The 20,857-nt window shown below is 35.7% G+C and overlaps 1 protein-coding gene and 2 non-coding genes across 3 annotated transcripts in view; all 3 read left to right on the top strand.

The window, feature by feature from the left end:
- LOC129234208 (vascular endothelial growth factor receptor 1-like) overlaps positions 1-20,857 on the top strand; it is a 107,088-nt gene that overhangs the window by 40,834 nt on the left and 45,397 nt on the right. Inside the window, exons 2-4 of the mRNA XM_054868131.1 lie at positions 12,561-12,697; positions 18,492-18,687; positions 20,090-20,395. Of these exons, the coding sequence (XP_054724106.1) occupies positions 12,561-12,697; positions 18,492-18,687; positions 20,090-20,395 (639 nt within the window). The remainder of the gene's footprint in view (positions 1-12,560; positions 12,698-18,491; positions 18,688-20,089; positions 20,396-20,857) is intronic.
- On the top strand, positions 1,217-1,289 carry Trnaf-gaa (transfer RNA phenylalanine (anticodon GAA)). The gene has a single exon. It is a non-coding gene; the product is annotated as a tRNA-Phe (tRNA).
- Trnad-guc (transfer RNA aspartic acid (anticodon GUC)) lies at positions 1,303-1,374 on the top strand. The gene has a single exon. It is a non-coding gene; the product is annotated as a tRNA-Asp (tRNA).

Here is a 20,857-nt window from a genome sequence, read left to right as displayed (position 1 = left end):
ATTTTGACGCCATTGGAAAGAGCTGGGTTTTTTTTTTTTTAAACTCCAGATCTAACTCGACCTAAAGTCGAAAGTTTAACCCTCTATCTCCATTAGAAAAAAAGTTACAAGCGAATTAAATGAAGTTCAAAAATCTCATCTCTGTTCAAGTTTTTAACCATTTTATTTTGCGTTTCCACGGTAACGCTTTTTGAATCCATTGTTTATTTCCCAACTTTCTCATTTTCAATTCTTCAACATATTTTATTTTGTATTTCCATGGTTACGCCTTTTAATAAATCCATATTTCTCATTTTATTTTAATTTCTTAAAAGTATTTTAGTATCTCTCGTCATTGTTTGGCGGGGAAATTTTGCATGATGGTTTTTTTTTTTTTTCTTTCATTTAATACTCGAGCATGAATGTCTGACCTAGACGGGAAAGAATCGTTGTAAATGACGAAATTTGTCTAACGGTTGAAGTCTTCAAAAGTGAGAGCAAGCGATGTATTTTATTTTAAATCGAAACTTTGCCGCAGGCCAGCTTCTTGGTTTTGGATAGGCTTTTCACAAACTTTAAGGAAGAGAGGGAGGCGGGGTCCAAAGTGGAAAATAAATAAAAAATTAATACATTAGATACAAAATCACTGAGAAAAATGAAGTTTTCAAAAATGAGTACTTCATGCTTTCAAATTTTCTTGAAACCTTTTGTTTCAGATATGAGTACTCATGTTTTCAAATAGTGTGCTGAATTATTTCATACTCAGAAATAAGTACATAATACTCAGTTTTGAAATTATTACTTATTCAAAAATGAGCACAAATACCTCAAAAATGAGCACACATGTTCATAGTGTTTGATGAGTATTTGATGTTTCAAATTTGAATACCAAGTAGTCGGAGCCATTTTGATCGCGATATGTTCAAATTTGAGTATTTTTTTGTCTTTTTTGAAATTGTTGCTTTTAGAGAGAATAAATAAATAAAAGGTTATTGAGAAAAAAAGCCAATTTTTATTTTTTTAACGAAGGTGTCTCAAATTTCCGTGTTCGGTCGCAAAGTTTTTTGGTCCTGACAGGGGTAAAGGAGCGGGGTTGGGGAGTTCATTACCCCGTGATTTATAGTTGCTCAACATGTTTTCTTTCAGATGAGAAAATCTTGAGCTCCTCTGATAAAGAAGAGTACGAATCGATAATACAAGTTTGTTGGTTGAAACGTTAAGCGCCATCTCCTCGTGTGCCGAAATAGCTCAGTTGGGAGAGCGTTAGACTGAAGATCTAAAGGTCCCTGGTTCGATCCCGGGTTTCGGCAAGTTGCCTTATTATCCTCGGTAGTATAGTGGTCAGTATCCCCGCCTGTCACGCGGGAGACCGGGGTTCGATTCCCCGCCGGGGAGGTTTTTTTTTCTTTTATTTATTTATTTATTTTTTGGTTTGAAAACAAAATATGAATCAAAGCTATTTTTGATCAAATTCCTGGTGTTCACATCAAACAATCAAGATAGATCTCGTATCCCCCCCCCACGACATAAGAAAATTTCACAGGTGTAACTAATATTTGTATGGTTCTTTTCTCGCAAAAAAAGTTTAATTTTTTATTTTATTTATTTAATTAATGCAAAAAGGGTGCTCCTAATATTTTTCCAACTTTTATATTTTAAATTAAAGGTAAAAGTAATAAAAGGTATTTTAAATGAAGGTAAAGGTTGGATCAACCAATAAATGAAGAAAAATGAGGTTCTTTGGAATAATTTGATTTTATTTTTCGATAAATTGCAGTGTAATTCATATCACTGAAAGTAATTAGGCAGGAGTGTAGAAGCAGGCCCTATAAAATGCGTTGAGCACAAACCCTTTGCCCACCTCCCACCCCCTGGAAACATTTGAAATGACAGGCCTGTGTATAAGAATGTTCTTCGCGGAGGCGGTGTCTACTATACCATGTTCGTCCCACTCGGACACTAATCCTGGTGTGCCCTCATAGACAATCACTACATTTTATCTGTAGTACAATAGGGTTCTCATTAATTATTTCTAATTGGAATAAGGCCTTTTATAGCCTCTTAATAAATAATTACTAAATCACTCTTTTGTTATTTTTATTTAAGTAAAATCTGATATCATAAGTGAGATTTTTTAAACCCCTTGCGGTTGGACAGTCCCAGGATTACATGTTAAATGGACGAGATATCTCGTCAAGAACTGCAAGGTGGAAGTTTTAAGAATAACCATCAGGTTTTCGTTACCTTAACAACAAAAATCTGATACATACTGTGGACATATCGCGGGCCCTTTTGCTTCTACCGGCGGCCTCCCAGGAGCCCGTGGTACCCACTTTGTGAACGCCTCATACAAATGACAGAAATTTTGCGAGGCAATGAACAGACCCGGATCTATAAACTTTCGGCCTCCCTGCAAAAAATCAGCAAGGCCCCTAACAAGCCAGCAAGATAATCCCCCCCCCCTTTAGAAGAAAAAGAAGATTTTTTTTTTGTTAACGAGCCATTGTTATGTGCTTTTAACTGCTTCAATATTTCTACTTCAATTTTGAATTCATTTGTTTAAATGTTTTATTTGTTTTTTATTATTACAGTAGACCCTCGTTTTACGCGGGTTTATTTTACGCGGTTTCGATTATACGCGGTTTAAGATTTGACACCTTTATTTTATTTTACGTGGATGAGTTTCGGTTTTAGGCGGATGCGGCAATGCAAACAGATAACATTTCCCTCTTTTTCAAAATCCAAACTCCTAAATATTGCAGATTACACGTTTTAAACTGCATTTTGGCGTGCTAATAATCGAGCTTGGGCCTCTGGAGACATTTTATGCAATTGGTTCCAAAGCTCTTTCCAGAAGTCAAGTTATTAAACTCACACAGTTCAGAACTCACAGGAAGAAGAGCTTTTAGGAGTGACAAAGGAGGACAAAATCAACGAGGATACCGACATCCTTGACATACAACCAAAAACGTTCACATTGAAAATTTTGAGCCATTCCTAGACAATAGAAATGATCTTTCTGTTTTGTTAGTGAAGGAAGATTCTATCATGGAAATGACGCAAGTGATCATGGATGCGTTAATGCTGTGCAACGAATTACAGAGAAAATTCTGAATGACTGCCAAAAGACTATCATAGCCAGCTCCTCTTTATAAACAGAACACGAAATTTGTTTTCTTTATGCATGTTGTGCATAAAAATCGATATAAGTACACATTAAACTTCTTATGCAATTCGTCGTCACTAGAATGAAGTATTCTCTTATCTACGGAACCTAACCTCTATTTTAATACTACTATTAGGTCTCAATTTACGCGGTTTCGATTCACGCGGCATTTCCGTGGAACATCAGCCCCGCGTAAAACGAGGGTCTACTGTATTGTTTTAAAGTTTTTAAATTACTTGTTTAAATGCTTCTGTATAGCTGCGTGGGTTTTTATCCAGATTTTTGGAAAGCTCATTTTATTTATAAGTTACGTCAGCAAGAAAGCAAGCCTCTTATGTCTTCACGCTGCCCCCACCCCTGCGCTTATATGTATGTGTTGAGTTTAAATTTGTTTTCACATTTTTACCAAAACATTACAAAATGTATTCAACTGTTAAACTTTGAGTGTAGTTTTTGAAAATGTATTTATATTTATTTTGATTTCATTGGGTCATGGGCCTCCTAGAGGTACGCTTTCCCTCCCTCCCTCCCCCAACCGCGGGGTCTACGGGCACATAGATCCGGGCCTGGCTGCTGTGGCGTAGCTAAACTTTCTGCCGCCCAGGCCAGATCTTCAATTTACCGCCCTTTTAATGGGAAATAGCTAATATATTAAAGAATCAAAAGTACTTAAAGTAATAAGATTTTAATTTAGAAGAAAAGACATTTTTTTTTCATATTTTTCTTGCAGAAGGAAAAAAAAAAAAAAAAAGAAATTCAGAGCCTCACCGAAAATTTTCTAAAAATTAAGTCAAAATTCGGATTTTTACGCAGTTTTTAGTAATGCTAATAGAAAAGGGACATGAAGCTTCCTCCAGATTGTTTTTTTTTTCTTTTCAAAATTAAAATCGGTTTTATGCTTTCGTTGGTGACGTTAGGGGATCGGGGCTTCTCAAGGAAATTTTAGGAAATTAAAGTGCTAAAAAAGCAATTTTCGGCTATCTTTGGGTGCGGGAAGATATTGTGGAAGGTTCGGGGGAGCTGTCTGGAAAGTTTTTCAACTAAACTGAAAAACACGTATCTGTAGATTGTATCTAGTGGTGTAAGGGCTTCTTCTAACTCCAACAATGACTGGATTTTCCTCCCGAAATATTTTCAAACTTGAAATCAATTTTAGGCTACCTTTGATGACGTCAAAGAGAAGAGGGAACGTTCGGGAGCTCTCTAGAAATTTTTCGATGTCGAAGTTTCAAAACCGTAACTGTAGGAAATCTTTGGTGGCGTAAGCCGGGTGGCCAAATATTTCCAAAACTGTGGGAAGTCAGATGACTTTCCCGTCTCCCCTGCAAGCTTTTTGAAAATGACGTCCTAAAAACGCGATTTTAGCCGTTGTTTGATGGACAATGATATGAGAGAGAGTTCGGACGGGGGAGGGGGGGGGGGGTTACAACCCGAAATCTTTTTCAAAACTGTTGCTCATATTAAGCTTTGAATCGTTGTGAAAAAAAGGCTTTGCGGGCTACTTTAATTTTTGATATAAATTACTTTGATGAAAGGCTTTGACAGAAATCATTTTACTGATTAAAAATCTTTCATTAAAATGAATGTATTAAATGTGAAACTCATTGTTTAAAGGAGTTTGTTGATATGAAACAGTAATGTACAAGCAATTATTATTTGAGTTGTAAGCAAGGGCTTTGAAAAAATGAACATAAATTTCATTCTGTCTTAATGAAATTTTTGTAATCAATGACCAATCAAAGCAATTTTTAAAAAAGATAATGCCATCCTGAAAATGATCAAGAAATCGTCCACCATTTGAGACCTCTCTCTTACTCTTGTTGTCACTTTTCTTTAAAAAAAAAGTGTTTTTTAAAAAAGAATTAGGTGGTTTCCTAGGGACTTTCTTAAAATCAAGTGGTAGCTTCATCATGTAACGAAAGGTTATGAAATTTATTGTTTCCTCCACAACAGTTAACCTTAATAGTTAAAAAAAACTTGGTTTCTTGACTTTACACTACCATCTCCTTCAATCTGTATTTTCCGACGAAGGAAGAGAAAAAAAAAACAAACAATAGTGCTGAGATGTCCACAAGAAAACCACATGTTTTGTTTTAGAGTATTTTTATTATAGTCGTACCCGCCCCCTCCACCCCACCCTATCTACACCACTACCTGGCTGTGAAGTACAAAGGAGGGAACTTTTAAACTTCAGAAATTATAAATATCGCTGCATTAAAGTGGTATTACTTTTATTGATGCAATTTATTTGGCATCCCGTTTCAGACGTGACCGTGACTCTAAATGGCACGGTGGCAAAAAAATTCAGGCTAATAATTTATTTTAAATAGATAAAAAAATTAGAACTTAATTTTGGATTACTACACGCTAGTTTAAGAGTATTTCTACCGCTTTTTTTTCTTTTTTTTTCAAAAATACACAAAAATCTATTGTCACACAAAACTATCGAAATATGAGTAGGACAGTTTAAAATAGAAATTGCGGCTGAAAATTTCTCTGAATTTTTTTCTACTCGGCGAATTTTCTTAAGGTTTTTTGTGAAAATGACGAATAACATTTTTGAAATCATGTTGCAATTTTTAGAAATAGTTGATGTACATCAAAATTCTTTTAATGCAATATTTTCGATCTACTTTTGTGATATTATTCCAATAAATTAAGCTTGATTTAAATATTAAGCAAAAGAGTTTTACAACTCATAAAACATTCTCACAAGTTGCGATAATGTCGGCTTTCCTGATGATTTAATGTGCAATTACTCATCAGAAGCTCGGTCTATGATCAAAAAAGGATCGAAAACTGCTCGTCGAGGTCAAGAATTTTTTTTGAAAAGAAACAACTAATCTTTAAGTAAGATCACCAACTATTTTTACTGGTAGAGAAAATTTTTGAGAGAGAAGGCGAGACTATTTATATGATTTACATAGTGTTCAAAGCTCACGGATCAAAGTCATTAAATATCAACGTTTCATCGAAACTTTTGCACAAAACAGACTTAAAATTTTCAGTAATAAGTAGTATCAAATAAATTCTTTTTCGAGGCATAAACATCTAATATTTAGTTTTAATTGCCTTTAAAATTTGCCTCAAAACTGATAGTATTTGGTGATCAGGGGCGCCACGAGCGTAAATTTTTGGGAAGGATTATTTTTTCAATTTGCTGAATGAAAATCCGAATTTTACAGAAGGTAAAAAACGAGCATTCACACATATGTACATCAAAAAACACAAGATATTTAACAATATTTAAAAAAAAACTGTAAAATATGGCAGTTTTGCAATGCTGTCTCCAAATTTGCCGAATCGTCAGAAAAAAATCTTCCGAATAGAGAATTTTTTTGTGAGGTCACAGTAACCGCACGTTACCTCATATTGGGGCGCCCTTGTTGGTAAGGGGAGGAAAAGCCACTGAGAAAGCTCCAAGAAAGGTTCAATGGGGTGGTTTCCTTCAGTCAAAAATACTACTTTTAGTCATTGAAGTGGATAGAATGAGCAAAAAAAAAAAAAAAAAGGGACCCAGAAAATTTTTTCATTTTCCCAACAGTTTTTTTTTTAAATTGATTTTTTAAAATGTCCGATTTTTCAAACAAGGCGTGGTCTTGATAACGTCACAAATGATGCACTTTGCCGCATCTTTCTACTACGTTTCCACGTTATGATAATCAAGCAGCGAATTAAAATTGCGCTCTACGCTTGCTATAAACCATATCGTTGCCAATACACATGAGTAAAGATGCGAATTAAATATTTTGCACAGTGAATGGCATTTCATCATTTGTGATATCATCGGCAGAAGTCGTAAACAACGAAAGCGCTCCGATTTAAGTTTTTTTTAAATATTAAACGTAAACAAATTTGTCAAAAAAAAAATGGTCAGATGCTATGTTTTTAAGCATGCTCTTTCAGGAAAAAACACTTTTAAAATTTTGGAAACGACCCCATTGCAAAGCAAAATGGCTTTGAGGGGCGAACCATGAAATCTTCAAGTAATACCTATTGGCAAAGGTATGATTTATGTGTGAGCCCATGAAGCCCGGCTCAGGACCCACCTAGCTTGGGGGGCCCTAAAAAATTACAATTTTTTTTACATATACGAGTATTAATGTTTTCAACTGTTTTGAACTATACAATTTTTCTAAATGATTTAATTCAAACATAAGTTAAAAACTTTAATTGTTATTGCTGGTTCTATTTTAACAAGATTTATGAGTTCAGTTGAAGATTAACTCTCCCCCATGATGTGAGACACTTATCAGGAGTGACATCTAGCATAGAATTAGACTACTCACGTGTCACTTCATGTTAGAACGGAGCTCACTATTACTGTTTATGGCATTTACGTATTTTATTTCTGTTAATTTACATTGTTTCTCAGAGGCGGCGATTAGGACTGAAAAGTGTGGGGGGGGGGGGGGCAAAAAAACGACAACTAAAAGCCATAGGATTTTTAGCGGCAGCAAAAAAAGAATATTAAGGGGGAAAAAAGAGAAAAAAAAAAGTACAAAATTTTGCGAAGGCTGGTTTTGAGAGCATATGAGTGGTAATTGGTGCAAACCTAACAGCTTAACTCACATTTCTCTTAAAATTTTGATGAATTATGCATGCAATAACTTTCCCGAAGAAACATGAATTAAATTTACATTATTTACCCCAAAGTAGTTTGAGCTGTCACGAGAACTAGGTTTTAATTTCATTAAGCAAAAATGGCTTGTTTAAGAAAAACAATTGATGTACTAATATCTAAACAATAAGTGCGTAAGCTAAAAGGTACTGCTTGTGCTAAATAATGTTTCGTAAACAGATATACAAAGTAAAACAAATAATTATGATCTGAAAATGTTGTTACTGATTTTTTTTTAATAATTTCTAGTTTTGGTTCCTAAATTGGAAAATGAAATAAATAAATAAACCATAAAAAGTGGGGGAGGGGGTGCCCCCTCCACCCCCCTCTCCCGAATCGCCGCCACTGTTTTTTCAAGATATTTGATTTTTTTTTGTTATTGTGTATTTATGTCAATTTCAAATACATAGATACAGAAATTTGGCAGCTTCAGAAATTCCTTTCAAGATTGGACGAATATGCACGGAAGATGCCAACGGTGTCACAGGGAAGGAGGGGTCAATGGAGTCAATTGAAAAAAAAAAAAAAATCAGTGGTGCAGAATGCACCACTGATTTTTTTTAGGGGGTAGGGTATCAGCATTTTTTCGGGGTGGGGGGGGGTCGACATTGCTCTTGGGGGATGAGAGCCTCTGCCGTGACAAAAAGATGTGCGATTGAGCACGGCCATCGAATGTGCAATTCAAGGGGGTCCCACAGGTTTGTTGTGCTTAAAGTCCTAAATTTTCTAAATCGGGCCCTGCCTATTGCCAGTTGGACCTACAGTTTTAATTAAACTTAACATTATTTCTAAAACTTACGAAACCGTTGAAACGACCACATTGCTAAGTTTCTGCTCATATACTGTCCTCTGAGCTTAATAATATCAATGCAGCAGACCTGTTGGTTATACTCCTTTGGAAAAACTAGTTATACAAGTGCAACACGTGACTTGTTGTATTGCTTTCGCAATTCGAAATAGTGGAAACAATGTGTAAAAAAAAGTATTATACTATTCTTATAGGTTAAGCACAAATAATTTTATAGGTCGCATTGTGCAGGGGTGCCCACCTGGAAGGGGGGGGGGCGAACATGCGCAGACTGCGCCATTGAAATTTTAACGGGAGTGGTGTTTTGAGGGGTATTTTTCACTCTGGGGGGGGGCTCTTGCTTTTTTGGGGGGAGGGGCACCCCTGCATTAAGTCGATATGAAAAATATGGGATCGCGTTTCTCGTGACATCGTTACATTTGCTGAAAGTTTAATGAAAAATGTTATGTTTGGTTCGGTTGCACAACTTGAATTTTACAAATGTTCAATGAAAAAATCCCTAAAATGTTTGACTTCAAAATTAGCAAAATGAAACACTACTAACTCAAATGACAGATTTTTCCAAAAAACCAATGAATAAAATTGCAATAACACTACTACTGTTACCTGCTTCAAAAGTCGAAAAAGAGGTTCATGGAACCTCCTGACAGTTTCCTTTTTCTAAAAACAGGAGTTCCCACGAAGGGCGCAGACTACGACATTAAAATTTTAGGGGTGAGAGGCAGTTTTAAGGGTTCTTTTTCTATTTTTGGGGGGGCTCTCATTTGGAGGGTCGGGGAACTTTGTAGTATTTGAGGGATGTACAATCGCTCATGGGAGGAGGAGCGATGCACTCCTGCGAAAAACCCAACAAAATCCTTTGCAATGTTTGCATCGTGATGACATTACCCATAAAGGGATAAATTAAAAATGCTATGTTGTCCATATCATACATTGCTTTTAAAATTCAAATGAAAGAATAACAACAACATTTGTTTTACAGTATTTTCATCGGTTATTTAAAAAAGATATGTTACATTATATAAGAGTAAAAAATAACATGTTGTATTGGACTGGAGAAAAAATCTTATCATTTGGGATGCAACACAAAGACATGAAACTGCAATCTGCTTTAGGCACTTGCAATCTGCTTTCTTTGAATAAATTTCTAATTATATATCGAACTTGAACCTACATTGCCTAATCTAAGCCATGTTTCTTGGCCTTGGCGAATCCTTTCCGAGTAAACGCTTTGTTGAGCTGGGGCAGCTTCAAGGGAGGTCACTTCCGGAAACAGGAAAGGAAGTTTTACTTGGGAAGTCTATTCCGAAACACGCAACAGCACTTACCAACGAACTTAGATCTTATGTCTTCGTGATATCTGAGAAGGGAGAGAAGACTGGAAGAAGTTTCTGAGAAAACAATGGACGTTAAATCACGGGCTTCAACTATGAAATGAAATAATTATTCAAATTTGTCTCAAAAATCCGTTTTTAAAGTTTCCGATGATGGAAAAAAAATATGGTAGCAAAAGAATCATTCTCTGTTAGTTAAAAAAACTCTTTTTTTATAATGAATTTTTATGCATTTTCAAAAAAGCACATTTTGTGCAAAATAATGTCTTAGAAAATTAAGTTAAAATCACCAACAGTTGACTTTCGCACTATTAGTTGACAGTGAGTTAGTAGTTGAATCTTATAAAAGAATGTCACGAGAAGCTCAGTCAAAAAAAGATCAGGTAAGAGTGAACTTAAAGACAAGCATTGCAAATTAAAGCACCATTTTATCATTTTTATAAAATTTTATAATTTATCTTGGTAATTTATTTTTTCTTTATATAAGTGTCAACTATTAGTGCAGGTATTAAATGATTTTGCTTCAATAGTTTTATATCCCCATCTGAAACTCAGAAAATTTCCTTTGTTGACCACAGAAAATGACTAAAATTAACCATTGCCCCCTCCAAAAATTTAACCATCTCTCTCTCTGAATTTCTTTTTTTTGTTTTACCAAACCAATTTGTCTTTGGTTAGGTTTGGTGTTTTCCATTGGCTCTGCCCCAATATGAACTTCGTTTAGCCCGCAGAGGTCTTTGAACAATAAAATACGAAACAACCTTCTTCTTTTTTTCGTCTTATTTCTTTTCCTGTTCTTTCTTTAATTTTCTTTTCTTTTTTTAAATTTTTTTTGTAGCATTAACTAAATTAACATTATGTCATGCACTCACTGCTTGTTGAGTAGGAAAGGGTAGGTAGTCCTGTATTAATAGTAGTATTCAAGGAAGGTAGTCCGGACTTTTGTTTCTTATCCTCATAATGAAAATTAAAGCTATTATCTTCTGTGTCAAAAATGTTTTCGTCATCTGATCAATTTTATGCTTGCACGACTGTTAATGTGAAATTAAAATTAAATCATGCTGCTGCTATTTACCAATATCACAGTTGGTGTTTTTTTAGCCTGGATCCCTTTAAGGAATTTCTTGTTACAACGCAATTGGCTGCTCAAGTAACTGAAATCAGTTTTTCTCCGATTCAATTCAAAGCTTGAAACAATTGAGGGAATGAGAAACAAAGAGATACAAGTGGACTATTTTAAGTTTCGAGTAAAACGCGTTTAAAGATCAGATCCTATGTAGGCTTTCATTGAAATTTTTTTTTAAAATCATGCTATACTGCAGCACCTACCAGGGCTTCTAGTACAATCTCTTGCCCCAAGACAGAGGAGAGGTTCACCTACCATTTGTACTGGTAATCTTCAAATTTTTAATTTTGCCACTTGCATCCCTTTGCTTCTCACTACCTCAATTATGAAAGAAACATGATTGCGCTCTGTGATGGAATTTTCTGATGTACTTCAATGCCCATTTTAAGCAGGGGTTGATGCTCATTCTTCCAAGAGCGACGAGTCCCCACTCTTGCATTCCCCCCCCCCTCAAGGAAGAGAAAAATACCCTCTAACTCCTCTAAACATTTTAATGGTGCAATCCGTGCTATGGACAGCCCCTCCCTCGCAGGCAGCCCTGCTTTAAGCTATAATAAACGCACGGCCCTCTAATTTATTACAAGGTCCACGTGTGCCATTATATTCAGAGATATGTAGTATTTATAAAATAAGCTTTCATCTCGCCCCAGAGGTTCCATTGCTATTGTACACCTAGCCTTCCCCAAATGGGCGCCTATGTAGAGGGGCAAGTGGAAGCTCAAGCCCCCCTAGAAGTTAGAACTTTCTTGCTTTTAGTACTTTTTTCTTTGCAAAAATGTAAAAACATTTCTTTTCCAGTTGTTAATGAATAAGTTTTTAAAAATGTCAAATTTTAATAACTCTAATCTGTAATGAAATCAGTTTGCATGGGAAAAATATCCTGCCAAACCATGAGGAAAATTTCTGAGCCCCCCCCCCTCTCTTAAAATTTTGCATATGGGAGCCCATGCTTCCCCATTAATGGGGACTGTAATAAAGCGTGACATTATGACCGTAGATGTGATGCTGTATGTTCTTGGATAAATTTATTGTTAGCATCACTATGATATTTTGATTGATGTTTAGAGCAACTTCGCAATCCCTCTCAAATACTGTGCAGCAGTTTCTCCAAAAATGAGCCCCCAAAATGGGAATAAGCCCCCTCTCCCCCCCCAAAAAAAAAACATGTGAACCTCCTCGTGGGAAAACCTCCGTGAAAATGTGTATCAACGTTCATTGACTTGATATTTCATTACATATTCTGTCACCTAAATGAACTTAGAGGATCATGAGGGGTATATTATAATTGCGTTGGTGCTGTAATGTGCCCTAACATTTACAATAAGGCAACCATAAGCGTAAATGTATTGCAGCCAGTCAGGCATACGATAATATTTTTGACCTGAAATCTAGTTGCAATGATCATGACGCAGTATTGGTAGCAGAAAAATTATCTTTCATTGTTTTCTCTATACTCGAAAACGACGTTTTTGAATATGATTGAGGTCTTCAATAAAAGTGTTATTTAGCCAATTTTTCTTTTCCAGGTTTTGCGAGTGTGCATTTCTTTCATCCACCAGTTTTGAACATAGGAGAGGGGTCCATTGATGTCGAAGCAAATTCCACACTAAAACTCAGTTGCAGTGGAAAACACCCGCTCCGGTGGAAAATTCAATCACCAAAGGTAATTAGTTCCTGTTGCTGTGTTTATAATTCGTATTTCTTTCTTTGGAAAATAGATGTCACTTCATCTGACTAAAGCTCTGTCTTAAGTATTCGGTGAAGAATAATATTAGTTTCAACGTTTCAGACTTGCATTAGATTGACTCTTTTTATAACTAAGGTAAATGCGCCAAAAAAGCCCAATTTAAGGTTCTGGGCCTAATATTTCGTTCATTCACTATACAATTGGCTCCAATTTTTGTACATTCATTGACAGACTCGTAAAATATGAGAAAAAGTCCTTCTGTGTGAAAATTAAACTTTAAATTCTGTATGTCAGCAATTTAACAAAAAACGTTAAGTTGGCCTTTTTTCGAAACATGGGTCCCTAATAAGATTAACACTGAAAAAAACAAAAAAGAAGAAAAAAAAAAGAAAAGAAATTAATTTGAATTTTGACATCTTGAATTCAAATTATGTTTTTCGCAATCACGAGTGTGTGTATGTAGGCGTGTGTTTTGTGTGTGGGGGGTATGTGTATGTGTTTGTAGGCATGTGTGCTTGTGTCTGTGTGCTGGCATAATTGTGTGGGTAGTTGTGTGTATGAATGTGTGTGTGGGGGGTATGTGTGTGTAGGCATATGTGTTTGTGTCTGTGTGCAAGCATGAATGTGTGGGTAGTTATGTGTACGTGTGTGTGTATGCGTTTGTGTGTGTGTGTGTAGTTGTGTGTGTGTGCGCGTGTGTGTGTGTAGCATATGGATGCAACCTGGAGACGGCTTTCGCTATAGGTGCAGCATCATGAGGACCCGGTCGACGGTGATTGTGCGGAGGGTGGCGGTGGGAAAATAAAATGATAGGACGCCAAAACAGTCAAGTGTAAACAATAAGCAATCGTGATTGCTCAAAAAAGAAAAATTCAATTTCTTCAATATGAAAGCATAATAAACCACATATGACAAACTCAAAAACATCCTTAAAAATTCCATATTTGCTTCATTGGAAAGGAGAATAATCAATTGTCACATCCGGGCACTAATAAGTTGTGATTTTCTGTTTTTTGGTCACAACTAAGCACAGTTCGTGCAAATATGTGCAGCCATTTGGGTCATATCGTCCACTTGATCCTTCGGTATCTAAATAAAGACAGCGAATTCCTTGCCAATCATGGCTTTTTTTAGCTAGTCTGCTTTTCTAGGGTTATCAAATCGCAGGACGAAATGACGGTACTCGGCGATATTTTTCATTTTGAATTCGTCAACAAGGGCAACTCAATGTTCGGAAAATTTTGATGACAATTCGGTAAATTTGGGAACAATATTGCAACATTGATTTTTTTAAACATAATTTTTAGGTTGTTTATTAATGATGTCTGGTGTTCCTTCTCATTTGATGCTGTGTATGTGTGATACGTGTGCACTCTCGATTTTATCATTTGGTAAAAGTCGGAATTTTATTTGAAAAAATAAGAATTTTTCTCCTCCCAAAAGTTTTAGTTCGGGGCACCACTGTTTGTCAACTTCATGAATTAAGCTTGCTAGAGCAATGAACAACTTTTTTGTACTAGTTAACCATAATGAACAATGGAGAAACAAAATTTATTGTGAAATAAACTCAGGCAATTTCGACAAGATAGTAAACGATGCTACACATTGAATGTTAATAACAATTGTTTGTTGATGTCGCTTTATTATATGTTAGGCCTTCTACAAACGATAAAATCACGATTTAGCGATTATTTGCTATTTTACACTGAAAAATGGAGGGTTTGCCAAATTTTAGTTCTTATACTAGATTTAAAAACCATACATAAGTGAAGAAAAAATTATGTTTACACATTTAAGCGTCAGATGGCAGCACTACGAATTATGAAACGGCATTCAGGAGAAATGCTTGGCATGAGGGTTGAGGGGTGAGGGCGCCTACTAGGAATTACGAGTATATTAATTTACTGCTTATTATTATTATTTTTTTTTGGTGAGGGTTGAAGCAGATTATTTTATATGTGTTTTATCTGGCATTCACAAAGCTAAAAAATTACATTTTGATCAAATTTCTATACTTTTCTTTTTATTCCAGAGAAAATTTCTAGTTTAATGATATGAACGCCAGAAAACATATGTTATAACACCAAACTGGTAATACAAGATGGGTTAACAAACCAGACAATGAGACCTTCTTCAATTATTATAGCTTCTATAAGGCCATAATTGAAAAAAAGCTATAAGCACGATCAGGGGTGCTCACCCGCTAAGAGCAAAGGTGAACCCCCTAAATATCGCGAACCCCCCCAAATCAAGAGCCCCCCAAAGTAAAATATACCTCTCAAAACAACCCTTCCCCCATAAAATTTCAATGGCGTAGTTTGCGCCGTGACCTAGGTGGGCACCCCTAAGTCCGATTAGTGCGGAATATACAGCCGTGAATTTTAGTTGATTGATTGAATAAAAAGTATGATGAATGTAAGTTTAACAAAACTCATGTAAAAAATTGAACTATACAAAAATGCAACAAAAATGAAAAGCATATTTGAATCGCAGACTAAGTTGTGGAAAGTTAAAATGCGCATGCGTCAGTTTCGTTTTTGAATGAAATTAATTTGAATCAAATGTTAGGGTCTCCTTTTCCTACATTACCAACATTTGCATCGAAATACAAGTGTTACATTTGAAAAATAAATAAGTAAATAAATGAATAAAATAAATAAATGAAATAAATGAATAAAATAAAATAAAATAAATAAATAAGTTGAATAAATATCCTTGAGATGTAATATAAGAAATAAAAACGTCAAAAAGCACAAATTGCAGATTACTGCAGACACATGTTTTGGCGTTACTGGAAACGCGACGTTGAGTTTTTAAGCTGCCTGCTTATCTGGCTCTTGGCTTTTGTCGGACGTCTTTTCATCCATATGCTCATTTCTTTTGCATTGAAAAAGATGTTCCTTGTAACGACGAAACACGTGTCTGCAGTAATCTACAATTTGTGCTTTATGACGTTATTATTTGTTATTTTAAATAAATAAATAGTCGAAAACAAACATTTTATTAAGATGAGAGGTTCATTTCATACCTATTAGTTCATGCTGAATCGTCAAAAGTAGAGTAATTAAAAAACAAGGTGATCCAAAAAACACTCTACCCATTAGAAAATAATCTTTACTAACAATAAAGTTGGAAAGTCTCTCTGTCTGGATCTCTGTGACACGCTACACGCATAGCGCCTTAGACCGTTCAGTCGATTTTCATGAAATTTGGCACAAAGTTAGTTTGTAGCATGGGGGTGTGCACATCGAAGCGATTTTTCGAGAATTCGATTTTGTTCTTTTTCTATTCCAATTTTAAGAAAATTCTCCCGAGCAAAATTGCCATAAGATGGACGCGTAAATTACCAAGTTATCACAATGTGGAACCGTAACATGGGCCAGACAAGTGGCGAGAAATTCACCTTACATTATTTGTAAATATACAGGCGAACCAAAAGACCTTTTAATTTTCTACTACGAGCAAAGCCGCGCGGGTATCACACTAGTTTATTCCTAAAATACTTTTTGTTTTAATTCTAACTTTTTTTGCTAGTTGGCAAGAATATATTTTTTGGAATGATACGTCATTTTTATTTTCCATGCGCACCAACTGCTGACACTTTCATCAGCTTTTAGTTTGTAGTGTGGGTCAAGATATATTTTGCCAAGATAAAGAATTTTTGCTAGGTTTCCTGATACACGTATTTTTAAATAATTAAATTTCACATAATGCAATATATTGAAGAATCAATTAGACTTCAAATAAATACAGCATAAATTACGTTTTAAGTTTCAAAACTGAATGCTTGACCTAACGGAAAATTTTCCTTCTAACTGCTTCAAATTGTCTTGGGAAGTTGGTCATAGTGCTGCGATTGAAGTATATTTTTTTCATACCGTATTACCCCGCATTATCCGGCATGCCAAAAAATGCGGTGGTCAGCAGATTTTCAGTAACACTTACCTGGTCCTTTTCGGCGTGCCGGAAAAATCGAGGTTAGGGGGAAAAAATAATGCTATAAAAAATATGATCAGCTTAAAAATAAATATAAGTTCTTTTCATATCTTATTAGAATAAATAAACAGTTTAATTTTGTAAAACTAATTACTAACAATGTCATTTGTTATTTTAACAAGAAAAATATTGTTCAATAATGAATAATTTTATAAAAATTAAATTAAAACTAAGTAAGCAAACATTTAAGCAGCAAGTTAATGCCCCTAAACCAGTGCTAAAGCATTTACATAGCTATTCAATAAATAAAAATTAAACTCACCTCTCAAAACGAAACTAAAATAATTTATTAAAAAAAATTATGAACAAATCGTAGTAACGATGATTGCTTCTGAATAGCTTAATTTATTGGCATGTAATTAAATCCATTAATAATGACCTACCATAAATAATAAGCACATATTATGTGCTATACACATTTTTTTTTTTGAAAGAAAGTTACTTTCGGGATTTATTAATTTTTTTCCTTACAGTGGTTATCTTTCTAATTGGAACTGAATGGGGAAATTTGCTTTTGTTTTGTTGCAAAATAAACCTCGAATTATCCGGCATGCCGGGAAATTTTATACGGGTCAACCTCGCTTTTTTCCGGCGTTCCGGATAATGCGAGGTAATACTGTAATTTCCACCCTTTTTTTTAAGTTTAGAAATATTTAACTGTCCATATGTCGGACCTCTGTGCAAATGTGTCCCTCTCCCCTTTTAGATTGAAATACAACAGAAACCACGCTCACATACTCGTATATACACTTAGGGGAGGAGGCAATTGCCGCTTCCCTCTAGGAAATTTATATTAATTAGATGTACAGCAGAAGCTAAAATAAAATAAAATTAAAAAAGATGGAAATGTGTACACTTCATTCGTAAAATGTGTTGAGTTGAATTAAAAAAAAAAAAAAATCTGAATTTTGACATCTTGAATTCAAATTATGTTTTTCGCAATCACGAGTGTGTGTATGTAGGCGTGTGTGTTTGTGTGTGGGGGGGGTATGTGTGTTGTGTGTAGGGGTATGTGTGTGTAGGCATGTGTGTTTGTGTCTGTGTGCAGGCATAAGTGTGTGAGTAGTTGTGTGTATGAATGTGTGTGTATGCGGGGGGGGGGGGGGGGGTATGTGTATGAGTGTGTAGGCATATGTGTTTGTGCCTGTGTGCAGACATGAATGTGTGGGTAGTTGTTTGTGTGTGTGTGTATGTGTTTGTGTGCATGTGTAGGTGTCTGTATGTGTTTGTGTATGTGTGTGTAAGTGTATATGTGTGTGTATGTGTTTGTGTGTATATGTGTGTGCGTGCGTGTGTGTGTAGGTGTATGTGTATATATGTGTGTGCGTGCGTGTGTGTGTGTAGGTGTGTGTATGTGTGTGTATGTGTTTGTGTGTGTGCGTAGTTGTGTATGTATGTGTTTGTGTGTGTATGTGTTTGTGTGTGTGCGTAGTTGTGTATGTATGCGCGTGTGTGTAGGACATGGATGCAACCTGGAGACGGCTTTCGCTATAGGAGCAGCATCGTGAGGACCCGGTCGACGGTGATGCTGCAGAGGGTGGCGGTGGGAAAATAAAATCAAAGGACATCAAAAAAGTTAAGTGAGAACAATAAGCAATCGTAATTGCTCAAAAAAAAAAAAAAAAAAAAAAACCAATAATGAATATACAAATGATTGTTTGATTTCAATCTGACTCTTTAGACAATAAATTTGAAAGTAATTTCATTTGTTATAAAAAATAACTTCAGTTTTTTCACGAATGTTTATAATAATGTACTTATTTATTTATTTTAGGGTATACTGCTGAACGACACCCGCATCTTTATGTCTTCATATGTAGATATGTACCAAACTGTAAATAAGTACAAATCCACCATCTCATTATCAAACTTAGATTATAAGGATACTGGTTTTTACATGTGCCATTACATCAACACCACCGATTTCGATTTTGCCGAAAATGTCACTGCTGTGTATGTCTTTGTCAACGGTAAGTGAATGATTGATTAAATATTGTTACTTCGAGCAGTGAGAAGAAATTTTTTTAAAAGCTAAAAATAATTTATTATCCAGTTTCTTACTTTCCAGATCTGATAAAGTAGCATAACTAACTATTCCTTTTTGAACAAATTTATGAGCGAAAAATTGAACACTTAAGCTTTTTCAAATCGTAAAATTTGTCTAATGCAAAATTTTAACATTCTCAATTGAAAATTTTAATGAGGTACGCCAGTACATCAGGGAGCTCATTTCAGTATTCTTTTGGTTTATAAGTTTTACATTATGATATTCTTGGTCATTGGTGGGTCTTGTTGGAGCGGCGAAATACTACCAAAAATGACACTTATGCCTCCCCCTCCTTTTCTGAAAATGACCCCATCCAAAACCAGAGGCTGGATCTAACCTTGGTGTTTGGCTGGAAAAAGTTGGCATGACTTTGACTCTATATTTCTGTACCTCAGAGTCAGACTGGCGTAAGTCCAAAAATTGCGATTTTCCATTTTTTAGTGTACTGTATGTAGAATCCTACTCCGTATCAAGCCATGTGAACGTAATTGCAAAAAAAAAAAATCCTTTGTAATTATTTACTTGGTCTAGGAAGATTGGGCGCCGGGAACTTTGGGCACCGGGAACATTGGGCGACGAGCATTTTGGGTGCCGAACATATTGGGCACCGGGAACATTGGGCGACGAGCATTTTGGGTGCCGAACATATTGGGCACCGGAAACATCCGGCACCGTGCATTTTGGGCGCCGGGAACATTGAGCGACGAGCATTTTGGGGGCCAAGTACATTGAGCCCAATGTTCCCCGCACCAAAATGCTCGGCGACCAATGCTCCCGGCGCCCAAAGTGCTCGGCGCACAAAGTTCCCGGCGCCCAATGTACCCGGCGCCTAAAATACTCGGCGACCAATGTTCCTGGTGCCCAATTGACGCCACCCAATCTTCCCATTTCGTTATTTACTAGTGTTAAAAGAGCGCGAGTCCCATCCTTTGCATGCGTCAAACAAACGTTTTCCTTCTCTCTTGTATTTTGTGATTTACGTTACTCTGGCTCTGAGGCACATATTTTAACCTTCCTGATCACTTGCAAGATCACGTGAGAAGTTACAATAAAAGCTTCTCACAGATAAGAGAAAACTTTATGTAAATTAAAGGTAATGCATGATCTAAATATGATGTTAATGAATGAGATAAATTTTGAGTTCTCAAGAACGCAGAATGTCGGTAAAATGTACAACACCAAACAATAATTTCTTGCAAAATGAGAGCTTTACAACCACTTCGCAAAATGGGTAAAACACACGTAATGATCGCCCTTCAGCTTAAAATATTAAACTTCGTATTACTTATAAAGTTTATGAAAAGTTTTTTTTTTATTGGTTGCAGATCCAGATCACATTTTTGTCCAGAACTCTGCCATCATGTCCGTCCATTTGATATTGTCTCTCCAGCAGAACAAGAAAGGAATCATCCCTTGCCTTCCTACCAGTTCAAAAGCCAATGTTACGCTCTGGAAGAAAGAAAGCGAAGACGATTTCGGGGAAATGGTGACGACGGGAACGGATGTCACTTTCGATCCTAGATATGGTTTTGGTATACACTACCCCACATTCTATTTCAGTGGATTTTTTCAGTGCAGAGCTAGTTCAAATAATTCTGCTGAGGAAATCAACATCACGATTCTGTTTTTTCGTAAGTAAACTTTTGTCCTTCCTTCTTTGGGGTATTTAACACATTGTGGACCTGTAAAATACGAATAGGTATTCTGTGATGAAAGATATGTCAAAACCAGAAGAATATAAATCAATGCATAAGGAACAAATTAGAAGGAAAATTACATACACGTGCTTTGGGCACAAGGAATCCCCCCTTTTCAATGAAACGAAGTGAACTTTTGGATGAAAAGATCCGAAACACATGTATACAATTCTCCTGTAAACTTGTGCCTTAAACTTTGATTTATATTCTTTTATTTTTCAAGCACAAAGGTATTTATTCAATTCTTAAACGAGGCAGTGAGAAGCAAAGGGATGTTAGTGGACATAAATATTGAGTAAAACACGTTTAAAGTTGCGGTACTTGGAGGGCTTTCATTGAAGAGTTTTTCTAAATCATGCTGTACAGCAGCACCTACCAGGGCTACTAGTACCATTT

This window comes from Uloborus diversus, chromosome 1 (genome assembly GCF_026930045.1).
Source record: "Uloborus diversus isolate 005 chromosome 1, Udiv.v.3.1, whole genome shotgun sequence".
NCBI classification, from domain to species: domain Eukaryota; kingdom Metazoa; phylum Arthropoda; class Arachnida; order Araneae; family Uloboridae; genus Uloborus; species Uloborus diversus.
The sequence above is the reverse complement of the archived record's forward strand: the minus strand, read 5'-3'. Positions and strand labels throughout refer to the sequence as shown.